The following is a 23528-nucleotide window of genomic DNA, read 5'->3' on the forward strand; positions in this document are numbered from 1 at the left end:
CAGTGCAAAATGTTCAAAAACTGTCTGGCAGTAGAAGTTCCACTTTGGTCCAAAACAGCTGGCAGTGAAAGGGTTAAGGACATTACATGAAAGTTGGATCAGCCTGTAGTGTTTTTTTCCACTTTAATTTTGAGTGTGACTCCAAATCCAGACCTCCATGGGTTGATAAATTTGATTTCCATTGATAATTTTTGTGTGATTTTGTTGTCAGCACATTCAACTATGTAAAGAATGAAGTATTTAATAAGAATATTTCATTCATTCAGATCTAGGATGTCTTATGTTTGTGTTCCCTTTATTTTTTTGAGCTGTGTATATATTTTTAAAAAGGGCAAACTTGAGCTGGGCTTGGATTTTTTACAATTGAGCGCTATTCTGATATCTACCACTTTTAGGAATGAAGGTGACATGAAGTACCATGAGTTACAGGTCACTTTTAGGGGTATATTTATCATACTGTGTAAAATTTGGAGTAAAACATTACTGGGGATGTTGCTCATAGCAGCCAATCAGATTTTTGCTTTGGTTTTCTAACTGTTGAAATCTAACTGCTGATTGGTTGTCCTTTTATTTGAAGCCTAAAATCTAACAATTTCGTCCCATAATTCCTAGTGCATTTCAGATGACAATAAAAGCTGTGAACTGACGTCTCCATGTTAAATATGGACTATATAGGATCCAACGCAGACACAGACAATCAGGAATTCTCTTTAATTTTCCCGCTTGTTATAGACTAAGACTAGCTGCATACAAATTCCCTTCCGGTTACGTCACGTTTCCCTACTCCCGCCCCCTCACGCCGCTGGTTGCGGAAGTGTTGCTAAGGCTGAGGCGCCGCAGTCTGTTCCGATCACGTGTTGCCGGAGTGCCAGTGCGCATGTCGGGGTTTGAAAGCAGGAGGCGGGCGCTGATTGGCGGGACTTTCAGTTAGTTTACGCATAGGGAATAGAAGGCGAGTTGTTCCGCTAATATACACTGGGAGCCGGGTGATAATCCCCGCTTGTGCGATACTGGTAACAGCGGCCCAAACATGGTCACAGACGGGAAAGCCATGCAGATAAAAGAGGCGTTTGATTTGTCTCAGAAGGCGCACCAGAACCATGCCAAGCTGGTCTCCTCACTGCGAGCAGCCTATAATAAGGTGAGAAGCACATTCACTGAACTACAACTCCCACAATGCCCAGCCGCACGCTGTCATAGTTGCACCCATACGCACTTGGGTCTAATGTTATTGTTTAGCACTTTCAGTATTGATGTGACGGATTGGAGTGTCAGTGCCCCGTATCCCGGCCCATAGGTACCTCTGCCCAGACTGGCTGTGTAATGAACCCTTTATCCGGTATTACATGTTCTAATGGGCCAGCAAGTCCTACAGCTGATCTGTAAGTGTCAGTGGCACCCTGGGGCTTGTGTCTAGCTCTGCCTGTCCTGCTGCAGCCCCCAGCACCCCCCCCAGCACCCCCTTTTCCCCCCAGCACCCCCTATTACCCCCCCAGCACCCCCTATTCCCCCCCAGCACCCCCTATTCCCCCCCAGCACCCCCTATACCCCCCCAGCACCCCCTATTCCCCCCCAGCACCCCTATTCCCCCCCAGCACCCCCTATTCCCCCCCCAGCACCCCCTATTCCCCCCCAGCACCCCCTATTCCCCCCCAGCACCCCCTATTCCCCCCCCAGCACCCCCTATTCCCCCCAGCACCCCCTATTCCCCCCAGCACCCCCTATTACCCCCCACCCCTGATGGTTTTAAAGTTATATGTAAGTATCTGACCCTTTGTGCACTGCTGGTTCTCTGTCTTGAAACGATGTAGCTGATGTCAGCTTTCTGTGCTTCTTCGCCAGTCTGTTAATCATCTGGCTTCCGCTACATTGTTTCACATTTCATTGTTACATATTGTGCCAATACAGCTTGGGCACAGCTGGCATGGGGGGCTTCTACCCCTCTGCACAGGGAGCCACAATATAAACTGGTATGGGCATTTGTTACCTGGCTGAGAGTTATAATTCAGCAGCAGTTCCAGTGCTTGGAGAAGGCAGCCATTGCCCATTAGGGTTCCATACTGTTAAATATGGATGTTAATGTACCGTAGCTTCCTCCCACGGACACCTCTGGGCAACCATCTTATTTATTTTATAATGTATTTGGGCCACAGTTGAGTATGGAGAGGGCACTGTTGGGCTGGTTGAAGCCAGTGATGCTTCATGGACTTTCCCTTGCATATTGCATGGTGTGTGTGGATCTCTGCAACCTCCCATAGGAATGTTTTGGCGGCTGAAAGGCTGCTGGTTGTTGGGACTGATTGTAATGAGCATCTTTATCACATTAAAAAAAGGTCTTTAAAACTAAATACATTTATGGATGATGGTATTTGTACTGCAGAATAGCAGGAGGTAAGACATGGCTGCATTTATACTCGTGCCTGCATTTATACCCTTTTCTCAGGCTGGATTTGTAATCTGTGCCAGGCCCAAGTACTTGGGGAACAAGCAATAAAGGTTTGTTTCTGTGCTCTTTAGAGGCCTTGCAATGGCAATACCAATTAGTGTAGCTAATACCAGACAGAATATAAAAAAGCCTCAATAATAATGTGCTGCACTCCTGAAATACACTAGATGGCCCTGCACATTAATAAATTCTAAACTAGTTTATTGTCATGGTTGCATATCTACTAATTAATGCAGCTTCTGTGCTAAGTATAAGGGATAAAGGTGGCACTTTGCAGTACTAAGGTTTGGGTTGAGTTTTTCAATGCTAAAACTTTCACCTTAGTGCAAAAGAGTGGGAACATGACATTGCTTGGAATCAGATGTAGCTTTATAGATTGGCAGGCTCTCCAATGGGCTTAGTCACCTGAGAAAGCTGCGGATAGAGGGGTGGTTTGGCCTTCAACCTGCCCCTCTAGTGGCCCAAGACCACCAAACCACTGGACATTAGTACTTATCTTGGCACCCTCACCCATCAGAGTCCTTGCTCCCCAGTGCATACTTTATTTGGGGAGAAAGAATTGCACAATTATTTTCTGTGCTTGAACAAATCATTTTAGTGTGGGTAAATACTTTTTTTTTTTTTCATCTTCTGATCCAAACAGGTTATGGTTGAGTGCCAGTGACACTGCACATGCTCTGGGCTGCTGTTGAAGTGGATCTTAACCAGAAAAAAATAAATGAGTGTAAACTTACTAAGAGGGGTTTTTGGAGCAAATTTACATTAATTTACAATATGGAGTGGTCAGTTTTAGGCTGCTGATAGCAAACTTAGCTCAACAGCTGTTTCTGAAGGCCAAGACTGTCAGTGACCCCAACTGTCCATGCAGTTTCTGTGTACGTCCTCCATTCTGTTAACCCTTGGAATGCTGACTCTCAGATTAGAAAATGTCTGAGAAACCTCTTTAAATAGAAAATTAATGTCAATTGTAAAAATGTCCAGAGAAGCCCTACTGAAAAGTGGCTTACGAAAGGCACATAAATAAATTACCAAAAGAGTCTAAAGACAAACTTCTTATTTAAAGGCCATACATGTGCGTTTGTTGCTGCACTGCAGCTTTCTTCGTCCTTCTCCACCCAGTTAAAAGAAGCCTATGCTTGTGTGTCCCTTTTGCAGAGATGTTGGCCAACCCCATGTCATAAGGGAGATAATGAGCTGCTCCAGGTCTTTTTGAGATTTTATTTCATGATGTCATTTAGGCTTAATAACAATAGTTATCAACAACTGGATCATTGTTTTCCTCTTGACATTGGGTTGGGTGAAGTCGCTTTTGTGATCACTTGAGGTGCAGCAGTTACGAGCTTTGCTGATCTGTGATTGTTTCCTTTTACTTTTGTCAGATGGAAGACAAATCCATTTTCTTGGAAGAGTTTGTTCACTTCCTCAAGTACCCTCTCATAGTGTACCGGAGAGAGCCCGCTGTGGAGAGAGTCATGGACTTTGTGGCCAAGTTTGTCACCTCTTTCCACAATTCTGATGGTGAAGATGAGGATGAAGTGGATGAAGAAAACTCGCCTGTTAATTATTTGTTTAATTTTCTACTGCAGGTAAATTAATATTTCAATTGTACTTAAATCTGTCATTCATCATTTACCAAATATTAGAATGCAGCAACGAATCAGCACTTAGCTTTAATAGATGTGGCACAGTTAGAATAATGTAAGCCAACATGGTTCCTGCTTAATAATTTGTTTTGGAAAACCATGGAATTGTAAAGGTGTAAAGTCAACCACAAATTGGTTACCCACCATGGTGTCTACCAGCCAACCAGAAACGAGTATACATGGCACCCAAGTATCATGTCATTTTTTTTTAAGCGCTTTTCTGTTCAGTGAAATCACTGATTTTTTTATGTGATACAATTTGACACATTAGTTGATACTTCTCTCAGCTCCTACTGAAGTATACTAGTATCCAAGCTACAAAGAAAGCTCAAAAAATAAATAATATGGTGTAGAATGGTGACAATGCATTCAAACGTGACCAGCGCAATCCAACGAAACCTACACCAACACGTGTTCAAATGGGTGTATGTGTTTTTACTAAAATACTACACTATATTATTTATTGCGCTTCCTTGTAGCTTGGCTACTAATATACTTCATTGTTGGATCCCAGACAGAGGGGGCAGAGAAAGGGAGTTGCAGCCATCACCAATCAAATTCACATACAACTGAAGACCGCCATAAGCACTGAATATATTTCATGCTGAGCATGTTTCCTGAACTTTATACTAAAGTAACAGCTGTTACAAATTATACATTAGTTGCTTTGATAAGTGCTGAAATATTTTCAAAACTACTCGGCAAGTCCAGTTGCTCACGATTTATCACTGCTAGATACTAAAGCAAAAAGATTTTTTTTTCCAATGACATTTTTTACATTAGCGTAGCTCAGGTACAGTTTCCTTTTTATTTATCCTATTTGCATAAATAAGTTTTCAGATATTTTTTACTCCAAAAAGAATGTAGGTGCTGATGTAGATATAGGCTGAAAACACTTAATAAAGTATGATGATTAGTTGAAGTTAGTAAGTACGTTCAATTTAATTATTATTTCCTGCTGAGGCTACAGGATTGCCATAACATCACATATACAAAAAGTACAAATTGCTAAATGACATTGGAACACTAGAGGGCACTACTAACTCAAGGATCTCTTAAGCTGAAATTGTCAATCCATAGCAAATCTCACTGTTGCCTGTCTAACGAGTTGTTGGATGCTAATTCCGCTTTCTCTTTTCTTTTCTAGTCCCATGGTGCCAACAGTATGGCTGTGAGGTTTAGAGTTTGCCAGCTAATTAATAAACTACTGGTGAACCTTCCAGAAAATGCCCAAATTGACGATGACTTATTTGATAAGATCCATGATGCCATGCTAATACGTCTGAAAGACAGAGTGCCAAACGTGCGCATACAGGCAGTTCTGGCATTAGCCCGGCTTCAGGACCCCAGTGACCCAGACTGCCCAGTTTGTAATGGTAAGAATATATATGATCTAATTCAATAGCTGAATGAATTCGAGGGTGCAGAAAGTGTATTCGCTGGCATTTATATCCAGCCACTCCATCGTAATATAGAATATGCAGTCTTCTAAAGTTTAACTGAAATCTAATTTCACATGGTTTAACATAGGCAGCACAGTCCCTTTGGTGTTTAAATAGAAAAGCTATTGTAGCGCAGGTATATAAGAGAAACCCCCATCAAAATATTTTAAGGGTGAAGACAAACAGGCTACTAGTAGCAGCTACTTGTCATGGGTGCTAAAATTCAGAGCTGCAAAGTGGTGACATTTTTCATTATTCCCTTTGTGAAAAATACCGTCTCCAGTTAAATCTTAGTATTCAATCTCATGTTAAAAATCCTGCCTCGGTTATCAGCAGAGCAGAAAATATTCCAGCGGAGCAGAATCGTTCTGACTGCTGACATCTTATGAGTGATTAACGACCTTACCAAATCCTTTTATGTGAAATAATGAGCCAAGATGATAAGCATAGATTGTAGTGAGGCGTTACATCAAGCAACACTTTGGCTGCTGTGTGTCTGGGTAATTAAGGCCCAAAGTTTAGCGTTAACGTGTTCTCTCTTACCTTGACACCCAATGCAAGGCTGCTTATTATATTATGAAAATTGAAATGAGGGGAGATATAGGGTGAATTAAAATGAGGGGTTATTATTTAAAATGACAGCTATTTCTAGTTTCCCCAATTTTTTCAGTTAAAGTTCCTTTTGTTCTCTTTCATATCGGCAAGATTTGTTTGTTCCTTAATTGAAATGAATAGATGATTCCTGTTTCCTTCCTTACCCTATTATTAGCGTATATGCACTTGCTGGAGAATGATTCCAACCCAGAGGTACGGAGAGCGGTGCTAACCTGCATTGCCCCTTCAGCAAGATCCCTGCCAAAAATTGTCGGTCGCACAATGGATGTGAAGGAGCCTGTTAGGAAGCTGGCGTTTCAGGTGAATGGTCTTTTCTGATTTAATTAATTGCAGGGTGGAAGAACAATTTGCATATTTGTATTAAACAATTCAATTACAAATGGGATCCGTTATCTGGAAACCTGTTATCCAGAAAACTGCCAATGATGGGAAGGCCATCTCCCGTAGCATTCATTTTAAGCAAATAATTCAATTTTTCTATAAATGATTTATGTTTTTCTCTATAATAATTAAACTGCATCTTGTCCTTGATGGTAACTAAGCTGCAGGAATCCATAAGTTACAACGGCGTATATAGGAGGTGTCGGACCTAGGACCACATCAACGAGCCAATGCAGTTCTCGATCCAGTGGGAAAATCCAAGCCTGCTCAATCGACATATGGCTCATTTTCAACCAGATATGGTCGGGAGGCCGATCGAGGGCCCCATACACAGGCAGATAAGCTGCCACACTGGTCTGAAGGATCGGAATTAGCAGCTTAAATCTGACACCTTTATCTGGAAGACCACAGGTCCCTAGTCTTCTGTATAACAGGTCCCCTATTTGTGGAAGTTACTTAATTCTATCCATTCAGCAGTCTTATTTACATGCTAATGGTTGTATTGGCTGAATGTGTTTCCCGGCGTGTCTCATTACAATCCTTACCAAGAGCTGGGTACACATAGCTCATACTGTGTGTATTCAGCTTAGAATAAGTAGTTTAATATTGAAACTGCATGTTTTTTTTTTTTTTTTATAAAAGGTTTTATCGGAAAAGGTTCACATCAGGGCCTTAACCATTGCCCAGAGAGTCAAACTTCTGCAGCAAGGGCTGAATGACAGATCAGGTAAAAAAATATAAAAGTGTGACCTATTAAACAGATTGACCTATGGACATAGGGCAGTCCTACAGTATGATACACCCTTGCATATTGCCCAGCTATAGGTTTCATGTCTGGCTGCCTGGGCTCTATATTATCTTTCCTAACCCTGAGCTGCCTCTTCTTCCATTGAAACATCCCTTCTTGGAATATTTTCCCACCAGTTACATTTTATGTGAATACACTTCTCAGCTGCATTCACATATAAACAAAGGGGCATGTGTTTAGGGAGTGGTGTAAAAAGCCGTATAAAAAAAAAAAAAAAAAAAAAGAATTTTTAAATATTTAAAATGCCGCAATAAAAAGCTTGCCTTATATATTTAAATGTTTTGAGGGGGACCTCAGCATTATTTTACACACTGTATATAACTTTACCACTGGGAATAACCTTGGCACTTGTTGGTTTTGAATTTCTTTAGGAGGGGTATAACATATTGGCAACCCCCTTCAGTAAATTGGTCCTTCCTTTGCTAAAGGAAAACTATACCCCAAATAATGTAGGTTTGTATAAAAATATATTGCATAAACAAGCTCATATGTAAAACCCTGCTTCATCTAAATAAACCATTTTCATAAAAATATACTTTTTAGTAGTATGTGCCATTGCCATTTTAAGTATTAAGCTGCCCCCCACCCCCCCAGGATCATATGATTCACGGTGGACAGAGCTCTGTCTTTTACTCCCACACTACTTCCTGTTACCGTTAGAGCTGCATTATTTCCTGTCAGCTGATCTCTGAGGGAGCAAACAGCCCATCACAAAATGGCGGCTCAAGGGAAAGGATGTATAAGGGCAATATTTACAGATATTTATATATTCCAGTTTGGTAAGATTCTTTGATAGGCCACTTAATATTATATAAACAAATATCTGTTGGATACGTTATTCATTCTGGGGGTATAGTTTTCCTTTAAGAAGGGTCTAAAAACTGAAACACCCAGTGCCTACAATCAACCATGGGATGGGGTGCTTAATAAGGTGGTAGTTGGGTGGTTGTATAACATTTGAGCCTTCCCTAACAATTCTTTGTGTGTCTTATCTCCCACATTAACATTCAGTTAAACGATATGGAGCTGAGAAAGAGAATTGTCCTGAAGTCATACATTTCCTGGCCAGTTGAACATATTGCAGTTTAATTGTAGCATTACCACACGCACATAAAAGTGCAGGTTACCATTTGAAATGTGACCCTGGAACCTGTATAAAGCAGTATAAACTAATATGTTCATGCTCTCCTGGTATTGATAGCTGCAGTGAAAGACGTTATGCAGAAGAAGCTTATTCAGGCTTGGCTCCGATATTCAGAGGGTGATGTGTTGGATTTGCTCCATCGTTTGGATGTGGAGAATTCCCCAGATGTTGCATTATCTGCTCTTAATGCCTTGTTCTCCGTGTCGCCAGTCAGTGAGCTGGTTCAGAACTGCAAAAACCTGGATGAGAGGTAAAACCAGGCCCGGACTGGCAATCTGGGGTCTGGCAAATGCCAGAGGGGCTGCTGTAATATTCCATAGGGCTGTTTTGGGCCTCTGTGTACTTAAAAAAATGCCAGGGCCTATTTTGAATCCTAGTCCAGACCTGCTTGTAGCTGAAAACATTTGCTTTGAAATATGCATATTTAATTCACTCCATAGAGTGTGTCATAAAGGGAAATAGAAGCCCCATCTGTTGCACTTTGTTTAGGAGTATAGCATAGGCTTTTTCAGCTGCTTTACCTCTTAAGCAACAATCCCCATTTTCTTTGCAAGACTTTATTGGGGGTAACCCTCCACCTTTTTGTCCGAGATTAATGTGCATGCATGGAGCAGCTTATCAAAGAGGAGACGGCAGGCTGTGCTGGAGGAATCTAGAAGTTATGTGGGTGGCTGTAGCATAGTGTGTTTAGGCTTTACCTGTCCATTTCATAAGGCACTGTATATCTCCCTACATACAAAAGAGAATCCCAGTTTGGCAATGTACTGGGGGGCGTATCGATAATTCTGTCTCCTGCTAATTTCTTTAATAGAAGGGGAAGGAAAAGTGGACTTTTTGGAAACCTCTCTGACAGTTTCCAAGTGTTGGGAGGATGCTAGGAGAGTTGTTCAGCAACATTGTGAGTTCTGTATTCTGGCCCTACCTAGTTTGAGGAATTGTCTGCACTTTTTTATTTTTAAGAAAATTGATCCCAGTTGAGACCCTTACTCCAGAGAATGTGCTCTACTGGCGAGCACTGTGTGAGCACCTAAAGTCCAAGGGTGATGAAGGAGAAGCAGCACTAGAAAATATCTTGCCAGAGCCTGCTGTGTACGCCAGTTATTTGTCAAGGTAAGGCTACCTTACTCATTTCTTTATAAGTTGTCAAGGGAAAAAAAGGTTTGATATTCTTGCTTATGCTTAACACTATACAAGCTACACTTTTCCTAACCCACACATCTAATATAAGCCATACAGTTAGCCCAGGTGCAACAACCCAATGCAACCAATAAGATGCCTGCTAGTAAACAGCCAGTCAGTTAATGCTAAAGGTGACTAGTCCTTGCTCCTTTTATTACATAACCCCATAAGTATGGTGGTCCTTATATAGAATGATATACCCCTTAGCAAAATTTAAAAGTATTCAGGTTGTCTGGCCCTTCTATTAGCCTTATAAGTTACAGAACAGTGTACATTATCTTCTATTTACATGCAACTGTACGGGTAGGTGTGTTTCTTTAAAGGGAACTAGTGCAAGAATTTAATATAAGCTTCATCTCATGGGGATAAGGCAATTTCTAAATATATCAATGCACCAAAAAAATCCATACTGTTACCGAAATAATCAAGTTGTTCTTCCCTGTTTTCCCTCAGCAATCGGTGTCTCTACATGCTGAAGTTGAATATTTTAAGATATATAGTAACATAGTAAGTTAGGTTGAAAAAGACCCATGTCCAAGTTCAACCTTAATGCCTATCTATAACCTGCCTAATTGCTAGCCAACCTTTCTTGAAGCTAGCTAATGTACCTTCACAGCTCTCACTGTAAGAAACCCTTACTGAATATTTAGACAAAACCTCCTCTCTTCTAATCGGAGTGGGTGCCCTCGTGTCCACTTGAACGACCTACTGGTAACTAAAGCATTACAGAGATTATAATATAATCCCTTTATATATTTATACCTAGTTAGATGCCCCTTTAAGTGCCTCTTATGCAGTGTAAACAACCCTATCTTGACCAGTCTTTCTTCATAACTGAGACTTTCCATACCCTTTACCAGCTTAGTTGCCCTTCTCTGGACCCTCTCTAACTCAGTCATGTCCCGTTTGAGCCCTGGAGACCAGACCTCAACAGCATATTCTAGATGGGGCCTTACCAGCGCTCTGTAAAGGGGAAGAATAACCCCCTCCTCCCGTGAATCTATACCCCTTTTAATACAGCTCAAAACCTTGTTTGCCGTTGTAGCTGCTGCCTGGCATTGCTTGCTACAGCCAAGCTTATTATCTACAAGGACTCCCAGGCCCTTCTCCATTATGGATTTGCCTAGTGCAGATATATATAAGTGGCTGTGTACTATTACATCCCAGGTACATGACATTACATTTATCCACATTAAATCTCATCTTCCACTTAGCCGTCCAGATTGCCAGTTGGTCAAGATTCTGCTGCAAGGTGCCACATCCTGGACTTGGCGCTAATACATTGTCTAGACACAGGGAACATACACCAGTGTATTTGACCCAGCTGTCAATCAAGATCTGGCTGACTCCTGCATGGAGAGAGTGGAAAATATAGTATAGTGTTATCTTGATGAATTAGTTATACTTTATTAAGGTTTTTGTTTCCGATATTACATTTTGTTTCCCTTAGGGAACTCTGGTAAATCAAGAAAATGCCTCAGTTATTTAAAATTTTGTCAGGAATATCTGGGTTTATTTGATAAAATATATTGCAAAAGTAAATTGTAATGAATTCATACTGATACATTGCTTCTTTTTAATATGGTTTCTTTAGTTATCTTCAGACCTTGCCGGTTCTGACAGAAGAACAAAGAGCGGATATGACTAAAATTGAAGACTTGATGACTAGAGAGTTTATTGGGCAGCAGTTGATTCTCACAATAGGCTGCCTGGATACCAGCGAGGAAGGAGGCAGGTAGGTCAAATGCTTTATTGGGCTTCACTTCACCTTTTCCATAGAAACCTTCACACACACTGATTAATGCCTTTTACCTTTTCACAATATTGGAAGCAGCTTCTTCCTTCATTAGATGGAGAAAAAATCCTGCAAATCTCAGAACAAGGTTTTTTTTTTTTTCTTTCAGATATCTAAAGTTTTCTAAATGTATAAAAAGAATCCCTTTTGGCTAAAATCATTAAATAGCTGTACTATGACTGAATATTGTTTTCTTATGGAGAATGTTCTTGCCACTTGGTAAGGATCTGGCAGTAGATGTTACTGACATTCTGCTCTTAGCTTCTTGGTATGAAATTGCCATTATATCAAAACATTTGCTATTCGTTTCTCTTTTAATGTATTTTTAGCCACACTTAGAACTATACCTATTGATGTAGTGGTTTTTTTTTTTTTTTTTTTTAACCTTACTGGGATTATATTCTCTTTGACCTGTTTAAGTGTGGCACCCTCTTGAGCTCACAGCACTCTGTCTGCATTTTGTACAAATGCGGAGAGAAGCCAATCTGCTCCTATCAACTCTTGTGTGTAGCTCCACTGACAAGCATGGCGTCAGCCTGAGTGCAGCTACATGGAGTGGGGGTTGCCCAATCCATGCTTGTGTGTTGTTTGCCCTGATCTCTTTGGGGAGAGAAACAGTCCGTACTCCCTGTGTGCCCTCAGCCTTAAGGGTATTTAAAGGGCACCTATCATCCCCAATTTGTTTCCCCACCAGAGGTGCATGCAGAGCACTTTGGTTGGAGGAAACTTGTTTTTTTTTGTTTTTTTTATTTAAATAGCCAGCGCCAGGCAGACCGCACTGGAAGGGAGTGAATCTCCCCGTTCGGACACTATGCGCATGCACCTGACGTTGGAGCTGTGGATGCACCTTGCCCTCCTATGTCACATGTATGCGCATTAATGAGTGAGTTGTGACAGTTGCTCATAATACACACATGTCACAACATGGCTGCCTACACCAAGAGCTCTCTCCCATTAGGGTGGCCTAATGCTGGCAGGGGCTATTTTAAAAAACAAAAATACAAAAAAAAAAAAAAACTATTGATTCTCCCAGGTGGAATGCAGGCTCTATTAGCTCTTATACCTCTGGTAGGAGAAACAATTTGTGGGTGATAGGTGCCCTTTAAGGGGAGGGATTTGTGTTTTCACAGATCAAAGCTTTAACCTAATACAGTTGCACTTTTCTCAGCCATTGAGGCCAAAGAGTGCTCATTTCTTCTACAGATTGATTCAGCCAGTAAAAAAAACTAAAAAAATCATCTAAGTTTATGGTCATCATCTGATTACAGGAAACGCCTCCTTGCTGTTCTGCAAGAGATCCTTGTTATACAGAACACCGCAACGTCTTTGATTTCCTCCTTGGCAGAATTGTTGCTCCGTATTCTTAAAGATGATGACAAGCGAACTCAAACCGTACGTACGTTTCTGTTACGCCAAACTAACACCTATAGGTCACACCCAATAGTAAATGTGTTTAGACCTGATTCAAACTAACCTGAGATGTCTTCTTAAAAGAATATTTTCCAAGAAATCCTTCATTTCTTTTTGTGGCTGTATTTATCTACCAGAATATTTCCTGTGGGATTATGGAATTAGAGATGCAGCCAAATCTCACTGTTGTATGGGCCTGCTTCTATCAGAATGTTGTGTGACTGCACTTTACAATGCAGGGGTGAAGGGAGTGTCTGTATCACTGAGCAACAGCTCAGGTTCTAGTGGTAACAGGAAAAAGTGAGGGGATGAAAGACATTGCTCTGTCCATTCATTGGCTGATATAACTGTATAAATGTTTAAGGGGTTATCCAGTGGCACATTCTTTTACAGAAATGTTTCATTCAAAGGCTTCATTTATATAATTGTTTTACATATGGGATGTTTTATGTGATATATTTATATAGAGACCAGCAGTGCCAGTGGTATTTTTTTTTCATAACCCCACTTTATTCCTTGTAAGTAGGTTGCAGAAATCATCTCTGAGCTGCGAGAGCCAATTGTCACCGTGGACAACCCAAGAGATGTTGCTGAATCCAGGAAGTTACAATTGAAGGCAAGTTGCAACCTTTGTGAAGCCTGACTAAAGGTGGCCATACACGGGCAGATTTCAACTGCTGATTTGGGTCCTTCAGACTGATATCAATTGGGAAGGTTTGTTTTTCCTGTCACATTAGGGACCGCATCGGCTGGTTGATGTTGTCTTTGGTCCGATGACCCATATACACGACCCTGCCTGATATAGCCAACCTTAGGTGGGCATATTGGGCGAAGATCCGCTCGTTTCGCGACCTCTCCATGTTAACGTGTATGGCCACCTTGATGTTGAGGTGCTACACCTTGCATTTTTTTTATTTAATTTGTATGTGTGACCCATATGTTGCTGGTATTCATTTTTTGCCAAGACCCTCCTTTAATAGTGTCTGTTACTTTCTGTCAGAGTAGTCCCCATGCAAGTACAAACAGTGACATTGTAAATCATTCTCATTTACACTGTGATTGTTTCATTGACCTTACAGTGTCATTACTCATATGCTGGTCATGGTTTAGGCCAATGAGGATTTATAGGGAAAATCCCAACAATTCAAGCCCCAGGAATTTAGGACAGTGTCTTCCCTTTTGTAGTCCGGCACAGTCATTTTGGGTTCTAAGTTCCACATGGGCCATGACCAAAAGGTATACAACATATTTAGCTGCTGGCTGCTCTGTAAGACTAAATGCTGATGTTTTGGTTGCAGCTTGCCGATGTGAAAGTGCAGCTCATTGAAGCCAAGCAGGCTCTGGAGGACAGCTTAACTATGGAAGATTACAGTCGGGCCTCTGAATTAAAGGAGAAAGTGAAGGAGCTGGAAAGCCTGAAAGCTCAGCTGACTAAAGAAGCCGAGGAGCCAGAAATTAAGGAGATCCGTGTGGAGAAGGTTCATTTTATTACATTATTACATGTTTTGGTGTGGAACATATTCTCCCCTTCATGCTAAGGGATAGACTCCTGGCAGCTATTCCTGTGCTATACTTGGCTGTAGGTAGGATTCTAGGAGTTGTAATTAAACAGCATCTCAAGGGGCACAGGCTGGACATCACTGCTAGAAGACTTGATATCACTGTATTAGATAGCTAACTGAATATTCCCTTTTGTGTTCTAGAATGACCCAGAAACACTCCTGAAATGCCTGATTATGTGTAATGAACTTCTCAAGCACCTGTCCCTTTCCAAAGGACTAGGGGGAACTATAAACGAAATTATTGAATCTCTGGTAAGTTTATTCCTGACCTATGACTGGACATAACACAGTTGCAGTTTAGAACTGGGGCAGTAGAATAATGACATGAACATAAAGATACATTACATGGAGTCATGTGGGGCCGGAGAATTCTTCTCCTTCCAGAAATCTGCCGTCCTGGGTTAAAGGAGAACTAAACCTTAAAGAATTAAGCTTTTCATGTTGCACGTCAGTTTTGTTCTTTTTTATTTATTTATTTTTGCCCATTACTGTTTAAATAGTAAAGGTTCAGTTTATTTCATCACTGCTTTTCCTCAATTTTTTTTTTTTTGGATTAGATTCTTCCTGGCATAACCAACGTTCACCCCTCTGTTCGGAATATGGCAGTGCTGAGCATTGGCTGCTGTGCTCTGCAGAATAAAGGCTTTGCAAGGCAACACCTCCCACTGTTATTACAAGTAAGAAGGAAAATCTCTATATGGAGCCATTATCCGACAGTACTGCATGACTGTTTATTTCTTATTTTTCTTTTTCACCTAAAAATCAGATTTCCCAGCTGGATGAGGTGAAAGTCAAGATCAGTGCCCTGAGCGCAGTGTTTGATATGCTTCTGCTCTTTGGCCTGGACATTCTCAAATCCAAGCCCTCCAATCCTGATGATTCCCAGTGCAAAGCTCAGGAGAATGCAGATGAGGAGATTTCTGAGGAGGAAAAGCCGGACACGGTAGATGAGACGCTGACTAATGAAGAAGTCAAAGAAGAAACTGCTACTGTTAATGGCATCCTGCAACTGTTCTCTCGCTTCTTGGACAGTGAGGTAACCTAGCCAGGGCTGTGCCTTCTCATCAATGGTCTCCTCAGGGGCTGCTCTCTCTCTGTTGGTTCCCTGCCCACAAGCAGTGCCCACCAGATGTTTAGGAAATCCAGTGTGATAATTAAAGGAGAATTAAAGAGAGTTTTCATGCTGCCTGTAACTAGCCTCATTTGGTTTCTTGTTAGATTCCAGAAATAAGGACAGAGACAGCGGAAGGCTTGGCCAAGCTGATGTTCTCTGGAAGGTTAATAAGTGCCAAACTGCTCTCACGTTTGATTTTGCTGTGGTACAATCCCGTCACGGAGGAGGATACAAAGCTTCGACATTGCCTGGGTGTTTTCTTTCCCATTTTTGCATATTCTTGCAGGTATGTGCTGTGATTTACCATTCAGTTATCCCTGTATTGGCTGCTACAGTAAGGGATTTTCAAAGTGATATTCGGGGACAGGGAAGAGTTTGCAGCGTGCAAAGAAAAAATTTAGGCCACATCCACTTTGGGAGACACGCTCCCCATTTTACAAATACATGCTTAGTAAATATATAAGTGAGGGCATTTTCATGTATAATACCGCTAAAACTCATAGCAGGGTGACACAGTGCCAATTCCATGTATAATACCCCCAGAACTCATAGCAGGGTGACACAGTGACAATTCCATGTATAATACCCCCAGAACTCATAGCAGGGTGACACAGTGACAATTCCATGTATAATACCCCCAGAACTCATAGCAGGGTGACACAGTGACAATTCCATGTATAATACCCCCAGAACTCATAGCAGGGTGACACAGTGACAATTCCATTTTTAAAACCCCAGAACTCATAGCAGAGTGACACAGTGCCAATTCCATGTATTATCCCCCCAGAACTCATAGCAGGGTGACACAGTGCCAATTCCATGTATAATACCCCCAGAACTCATAGCAGGGTGACACAGTGCCAATTCCATGTATTATCCCCCCAGAACTCATAGCAGGGTGACACAGTGCCAATTCCATGTATAATACACCCAGAACTCATAGCAGGATGACACTGTGCCAATTCCATGTATAATACCCCCAGAACTCATAGCAGGATGACACAGTGCCAATTCCATGTATAATACCCCCAGAACTCATAGCAGGGTGACACAGTGCCAATTCCATGTATAATACCCCCAGAACTCATAGCAGGATGACACAGTACCAATTCCATGTATAATACCCCCCAGAACTCATAGCAGGGTGACACAGTGACAATTCCATGTATAATACCCCCCAGAACTCATAGCAGGGTGACACAGTGCCAATTCCATGTATAATTCCCCCAGAACTCATAGCAGGGTGACACTGTGCCAATTCCATGTATAATACCCCCAGAACTCATAGCAGGGTGACACAGTGCCAATTCCATGTATAATACCCCCAGAACTCATAGCAGGGTGACACAGTGCCAATTCCATGTATAATTCCCCCAGAACTCATAGCAGGGTGACACAGTGCCAATTCCATGTATAATTCCCCCAGAACTCATAGCAGGGTGACACAGTGACAATTCTATGTATAATACCCCCAGAACTCATAGCAGGATGACACAGTGCCAATTCTATGTATAATACCCCCAGATTACTATTCTGATAAACATTTGACTCAGTAGTAAGTCAGTTATGATGTGTGACTGGCACATTCTATAATGGGCATAGTGTTACTTTTAAAAATACCTGTTCATTTCTGCTGAGCTTGCATATAAATGTCCAAATTGTTTATACATCTAGTCTGGTGTGACTCCCCTCTGGGCTGCTTGTTTGGTCACACACGAAAAGACAAAATAAGGATAAAACCCCAAAATAACTTTTTTGTGAAAGTCCTTTCACCCCCTTACACAGGAAAATGTCTCGTATATAAAAAAGCATTATCGGAGATGGGTCAGAAAACAAAATTAAAGGACAAATGTATCAACGCTTTAAGCTTGGCTATCCTGAAGTATTCTCAGTAGTTTTTCTATTCAACAAATCTTTCCTGACTGGCAGAAAGGCTTTTAATGAGTTGATTTATCACAGAAGGTACCTGCAGCAGTCTGACAGCAGTCACGCGCCCTTCCATTCAATGTCACCCAATCAGATCCTTATTTCCCAGTGTTTGTTTACTGAGAAGTAATCATTGGTACTACTTGGTACAAATATGGAAGCCCTGGTGAAGAGCCCAATAACAAAATTTTTTTTTCTGTGATTATCCTTCTGCAGGTCAAACCAAGAATGTTTTGAAGAAACTTTCTTCCCCACTTTACAGACTCTCTTTAATGCCCCGTCGAGTTCTCCTTTAGCCGATGTCGACGTTGCTAATGTCGCAGAATTGCTTGTGGATCTTACCAGACCCAGTGGGTTGAACCCACAGAACAAACAGCCACAGGACTATAAGGTACTTGCTGGTTTCCTGTGTGTATGTGTGTATGTGTGTGTGTATGTATGTATGCATGTATGTATAATGATGTCATTTGTGTCACATGACTCACTGGAACTTGTGTATTATAATAAATAATGTACCTCCTTGTTGTAATAAATGAGGATACTAGAAGTCATCCTAAGTTCCATGACTTGTATAAAAGCCCTTGGCATATGGCCTTAAGCCTTAATCTGGTCATTGAACTCCTCTGTGACTTATGATAGAATATCCTTATATTTTACAACAGGGGGTACATTATAAAAAAAAATTATATATATATATACCAGCACTGCAAAGATCCACACTTAAGAACTTTGTAAAGTCTGTCTATTTGGGACCCTACCAAGCTAGGGAATTGGGAATAGGAGAAGCCATGGAGGTCCATATGGTCCTTTGGGTTTGTCCAACAATCTTGTTGCTTTCTTCTAACATATTACTCCGCCCATGACACCCAGACACTGGGGCCTTGCCAAGCCATTGGTGTAGGTGGGATTCTAACATTTCTTAGATCTTGTACACAGGAGATAAGGATTTAGCAGAATCCTTTCTACCAGTAACCGTATCAGTAACAACAAAATAATGCACACAGCTTGGTTTCTTTTCTTATTACCCTGTATCTTGTGGAAATGGTGTTTACAAAAATTTGCTTTTTTGACTGTTTCAGGCTGCTACAGTGCACGATAGCTTGGCTATAAAAATTTGCCATGAAATATTGAAAGATCCCAAAGCTCCAGATGTTCGTATCTACGCCAAAGCTTTGTGTTCTCTAGAGCTTTCCAGAGAAAATGCGCAAGAGCTGCTGCCACTATTGGATTGTGCTGCGGAGGTACTTGCCCCTTCCATTACATAAACTCTTATATAGAGGGACATTAAACTCGCCCCGCTGTATGTAACACTATGTAGGCATTTGTAATTCAAAGCTGTTTTACAGCTTAAATCTACTATCTAGGCACAACAGCCTCTGAATTCTCACTGGGACTCTGGCCACTCAGCACCGCTGGAGATAGGCACATAATATATATATCATTTTCTTCTTGTTTTACAGGATGTTACTGACAAGGTCTGTGAAAGAGCAATAGAAAAAGTCAGGGCTCAGTTAAGAAGCGGTAGAGAAGAACACCAGGTATCTAAGGAAACAGAACCTCAGGTATCTAAGGAAACAGAACCCCAGGTGTCTAAGGAAACAGCAGACGGCACCAATTTGCAAGAAAATGAAGAAGGTAATTTAAATATATATATATATATATCAATGAAACTTATAAAAGATTATAGGAACTCTTGCTGTATGGAAGGGCTCCATTCCTAGAATATAGCCCCCTCCCAGGACTTGAGATCCTTTTCATCTTCTGCCGCATCTCTCTGTCCATTTATCTTTGTGATTTATGGCTAAATTGGAACCCAGTGAAAGTGGGAAATATTTATTATTCTCCACAAGAAACTGAATTAGGTCAAATTACAGATCACGGATATAGCTCTGTTTAAATCAGTGCTTCAGTGTTCCCTACATAGGAACAGCATCTGGTATGGAACTAGAACCGCGCAGAATAAATGTACAAAGATGGGATTGATCCGTGCACATCCCCATGTTTTATTTAACGTATTGTATGTAAGTGCTAGGCTGAGCAGGCCCTTTCCAGCCCCTGTGGATTTACTATAGGGTGAGCAGGCCCTCTCCAGCCCCCCCACTGGATTTACTATAGGGTGAGCAGGCCCTCTCCAGCCCCCCCTGGATTTACTATAGGGTGAGCAGGCCCTCTCCAGCCCCCCCTGGATTTACTATAGGGTGAGCAGGCCCTCTCCAGCCCCCCCTGGATTTACTATAGGGTGATCAGGCCCTCTCCAGCCCCCCTGGATTTACTATAGGGTGAACAGGCCTTCTCCAGCCCCCCCTGGATTTACTATAGGGTGAGCAGGCCCTCTCCAGCCCCCCCTGGATTTGCAGATGGTTGATGCATTGGAAGGGGGAGCCCTGGCTACACTCCTGGCAGCATTGTACTTTTATGACTACATTATCATCATCCTTTATTCTACAGAGATTGCACATCATCCCCTGCCCCCGTGGAGCTCACAGTCTAAGGTCCCCATCACTGGGTTATTTTTAGAAGCCTTACAGTAACAGTAATAACATTACCAGGAAATAAATGAACAGAGAGGGGAGAAATAGGCAGTAAGCCAGGAAGCACGGACAGTGTGGGATATTATTCAGCTTTAGGGAAACAGCAATGTGCTTGGGTTGGGTTTGGGTGTGAGATAAATATGGGGGAAGGATAAAAATGAAGTTTTCAAGTTCAGTGTTGCTACTTACTTAATATTGCTGGAGGGGAGGGGGGATTTCCATAGAGCACTTGCTATTCAGCAGCACTCACCATACTTGCTGTTAGTGCTGTGACTGGGTCAATTGTTATCTGGTGCCAGCAGTATGTGTAACGTGACCATCCTGTGTATTTTTTTGAAGTTGGGAGGAAATTGGAAGACTCAGGAGGTAACAAAGAATAATGCTTTCCGGCAGGTTTACAGTTGCAGAGTGCTACATTGTGCACCGGGGTGGGGGAGGGGTATGAAGATGTTTCTCTATTATAGATGGCATCACATTTTGCTTTGTACTTAATTCTCCCTTTTAAAGGTGAAGGAAAGTCATTTTGGCATTTTACTGCCAATAGATTTGCCACATTAGTGCCATCTAGAACACTATATTTATTCTGCAGAAACCATTGCCATACCTGAGTAAACAGCTCTAGAAGCTTTCTCTGTTTGCTTAAGACAGCAGCTGCCATTTTAAGTAGCTTGCAGCTAGCATTGGTAACTCAGACCACACATTCCTAAGGGAGGGGGGGGAGCAGCAGCAGAAGAAGAAGAGAGAGAGGAGTGAGCTGCACAGGCTCTGGCCCCAGGAATGAATTTTTCTTAGGGAGGAATACCCTAAGAACATGTTTACAAAAAAGAAGACAAGAAATCCTGTGTTTCTTTTGATAGAGGATTCAGTGCAGTGTTTCTGTGAGTGCTTATGGCTGTATTTACATAGACCTTTCTGATAAAGCATACTTACTAATTTTTACCTATATTATCTGTTTCCTTAGGAAAACAAAAAGACGAGGCTCAGTGTGACGAGAACACAGACTTGGCAAAAGAGAAGGCAGCAAAAGGAAAACCTACTAAAGGTACGGCCCATGTATGTTGTATTGGAGGGATAGGTGACCCCATGTAGCATTCCTCACATTACCTGTCCGTCTTAAATACATTGGGGGAAAAGGTTAAATGGGAGCCATTTGTGAAACGACCTGTTACACTTGTCTATCTTTTGCCTGATTTTACACACAGGGGCTTGTGAAACTGAATGAAGTTAATCACACCCCCAGGCCACAAAATCGACAGCATGTGTTCCTCAGTGTGGCGTCTCTGTGCCACCGCAGTAATATCACCTGCACAGATTCTCCTTTCCCCTTTGGTGTTGCCGGCTAGCCAATCAAATGCGTGTAACCACTCTTTACTCTTTACATTGCTTCTAATGTAGAGAATAGTGAAGCCAGTCCTGCTTCCAAATGAGTGTTGGTGGGAAACATAACATTCCTAATTCAGCAAACTCTGTTCTCTCTCTCTCTCTCTCTGTGTGTGTGTACACATTATATTGATCTGAGGCAGAAGGGCCTGTGCTCATAGTGGGAACCATAAGTTCCTGTCTGATTTTTTTTTCTGTTTTTATTTGTTACTGAAGGGCGGAGAAAGGCTCCTACTGCAGCAAATCGTAGGAAAGCCAGTAAAGCGGAAGAGGCAGACGGTGAAAGGTAAAAAAACATGGCAATGTTCTGTGTTGCTTGCTTTAACTGTTAGTTGTTAGGTGCAATTCCTGTAGAGAGAGAGAGATCACTTCACTATTATGGTTCCAGATGCAGCATGTCTGGCATCACTGCTTTCTGTGCTGGCGCTCTAGATGTGCATAATCTGGCTAGAATTGCTTTATTTTATATACTGAATTACCTGTACCAGTGCAGCAGTCCAATAATAGTAATGACCCACAACCTCAAATTTGTCTGCAGCATCTCCCCATCTTCTCTTTCTGTCAGTGGCACTGCACATGCTCAGTGTGGCCTGGGCTACTCTTGCAAACCAACTAACAGGATGGCGTAATTCTGATGCAGACAGCATCTCTTTAAGCTTTAGTATATAGAGTGTCAACTGAGTTACACTCTAATCTCTGGTTGGTTGGGTGAGTGAGTCTTAAGGTGGCCATACACGTTAAGATCGAGGTTGCCAAGCGAGTGGATCTTCTCCTGATATCCCCACCTATGGGTGGGCGATATCGGGTAAATTTAGGCTACTTCGGACGTTTGGCCCTGGGTCCAAACAATCCAATTAGAACAATGGTAATGGGCGCAGTCGGTCCAGGGGCCGCATCAACAAGCCAATGCGGTCCCCGATCTGGCTAAATTTTTTAACCTGCCTGATCGATATCTGCCCAATTTCAGGCCAGATGTTGGTTGGGCAGGCCTGTCGTTTGTGCCCCTACACGGACTGATAACCTGCTGAATTGGCCGTGTATGGCCGCCTTTAGTTGAAGTCTTGGCAGTCCCACCTTAAGCCACTATGGAGCCAGTCTGACTCACTGCAGAGGCCAGGAGTTCCTCCAGTCCAACAAAGCTGAACTGAGCCACTAAACTTTCCACATCATTTTCTAAGCACTTTTCTAGGTAGAAATTGCCTGTCAGGCCAAAGTTCAAATGTGTTTTGTGATAAAATGTTAGAGAAATCTCAATGCATTGCTGAAGGCTATTACTGAATCTCAATATCCTGTTCTTCCCAGAGAGCGGCAGGAAGAGGCACAGGCTGTTGCCGTCAATACGCGGCCATCGAGGAGAGCAAAAACCGCAGCCATGGAAAAAACAAAGATGAATCTCTCAAAGTTGCTGAATGAGGAAGCAAATTAAAATGTCATTAGTTGTGATCTGTAGGCAGAATTGCGCTGTAGCGTCACTTGTGCGTGATGATTGGTCTCCATCTATCCTGCGCCCTGGTACATGGGCCCTTCAGCCTTGTCTGCTTGCTGATTTGGACACTGGATGCCCGGCACAGTGCTGGGTCATTTTGTTTATTCTGAACTCATTACAGATTTTCTCTGCTGTTTGTTACAGATGTCGGCTCCCGGCTTTTACTGCTCTGATTGGATATTGAGGTTTAGCTGAGGGGTTGGGGGAGGGGCAATTGGTATTTGAGAAGCTTAACAGCTTCCTTGTCCATACAAAACCTAATAAACATTCTGGAAGTTTTTCTTACCCAAACCCGATAAGGAAATAAATTTTGCAAAAAAGAAAAAAAAACAAACAAACACGTTTTGTAGTTATTTCCTGTAATAAAATCCTGTGGTCGAACTGGTGCCCAGAAGCTTCACCATTTGCATTGCTCCAGGGCTTGTAGGGAGTTGGCAGTTTTGAGCTTACTGCATACTTTAGATTTCAAGGCCGAATCTTGGCCAAATCCTGGATTTGGTGCATCCCTAGTGCAGAGAGGAAGTACTACATTCTTGTCAGGTAAAGGGTTAATCATTTGGATCTCAATACCAACTCAATGTACTATATTTAACAACTTCCTCACCACCCAGTTAATCTTCCAATATGAAATCTTGACACGGCAGAAGGGAAAATTGTTGCCGCAGA

General features: G+C 42.0%; 1 protein-coding gene across 1 annotated transcript; it reads left to right on the top strand.

Annotated features, from left to right (window-relative positions):
- Positions 1 to 951: 951 nt before the first annotated feature.
- ncapg (non-SMC condensin I complex subunit G) lies at positions 952 to 23192 on the top strand. The gene is made up of 21 exons (NM_203859.1): positions 952 to 1141; positions 3826 to 4032; positions 5237 to 5465; positions 6301 to 6446; positions 7170 to 7254; positions 8537 to 8729; positions 9440 to 9589; positions 11253 to 11393; positions 12722 to 12845; positions 13390 to 13479; positions 14162 to 14341; positions 14567 to 14677; positions 14983 to 15102; positions 15192 to 15461; positions 15644 to 15825; positions 17682 to 17856; positions 18545 to 18706; positions 18926 to 19100; positions 20958 to 21038; positions 21593 to 21662; positions 22679 to 23192. Exons 1-21 carry the CDS (start codon positions 1031 to 1033, stop codon positions 22800 to 22802), a joined length of 3126 nt encoding a protein of 1041 aa, NP_989190.1. The 5' UTR covers positions 952 to 1030; the 3' UTR covers positions 22803 to 23192.
- Positions 23193 to 23528: the final 336 nt, after the last annotated feature.

This window comes from Xenopus tropicalis, chromosome 1, assembly GCF_000004195.4.
Source record: "Xenopus tropicalis strain Nigerian chromosome 1, UCB_Xtro_10.0, whole genome shotgun sequence".
Lineage (NCBI taxonomy): Eukaryota > Metazoa > Chordata > Amphibia > Anura > Pipidae > Xenopus > Xenopus tropicalis.

Bases quoted from the DNA above. Each gene is read 5' to 3' on its own strand.
- ncapg (NM_203859.1), top strand. From the start codon at position 1,031: ATGGTCACAGACGGGAAAGCCATGCAGATAAAAGAGGCGTTTGATTTG. The intron at 13,480-14,161 runs GCAAGTTGCAAC...TTTTGGTTGCAG, and splicing joins CCAGGAAGTTACAATTGAAG to CTTGCCGATGTGAAAGTGCA. The intron at 19,101-20,957 runs GTAATTTAAATA...CTGTTTCCTTAG, and splicing joins TTTGCAAGAAAATGAAGAAG to GAAAACAAAAAGACGAGGCT.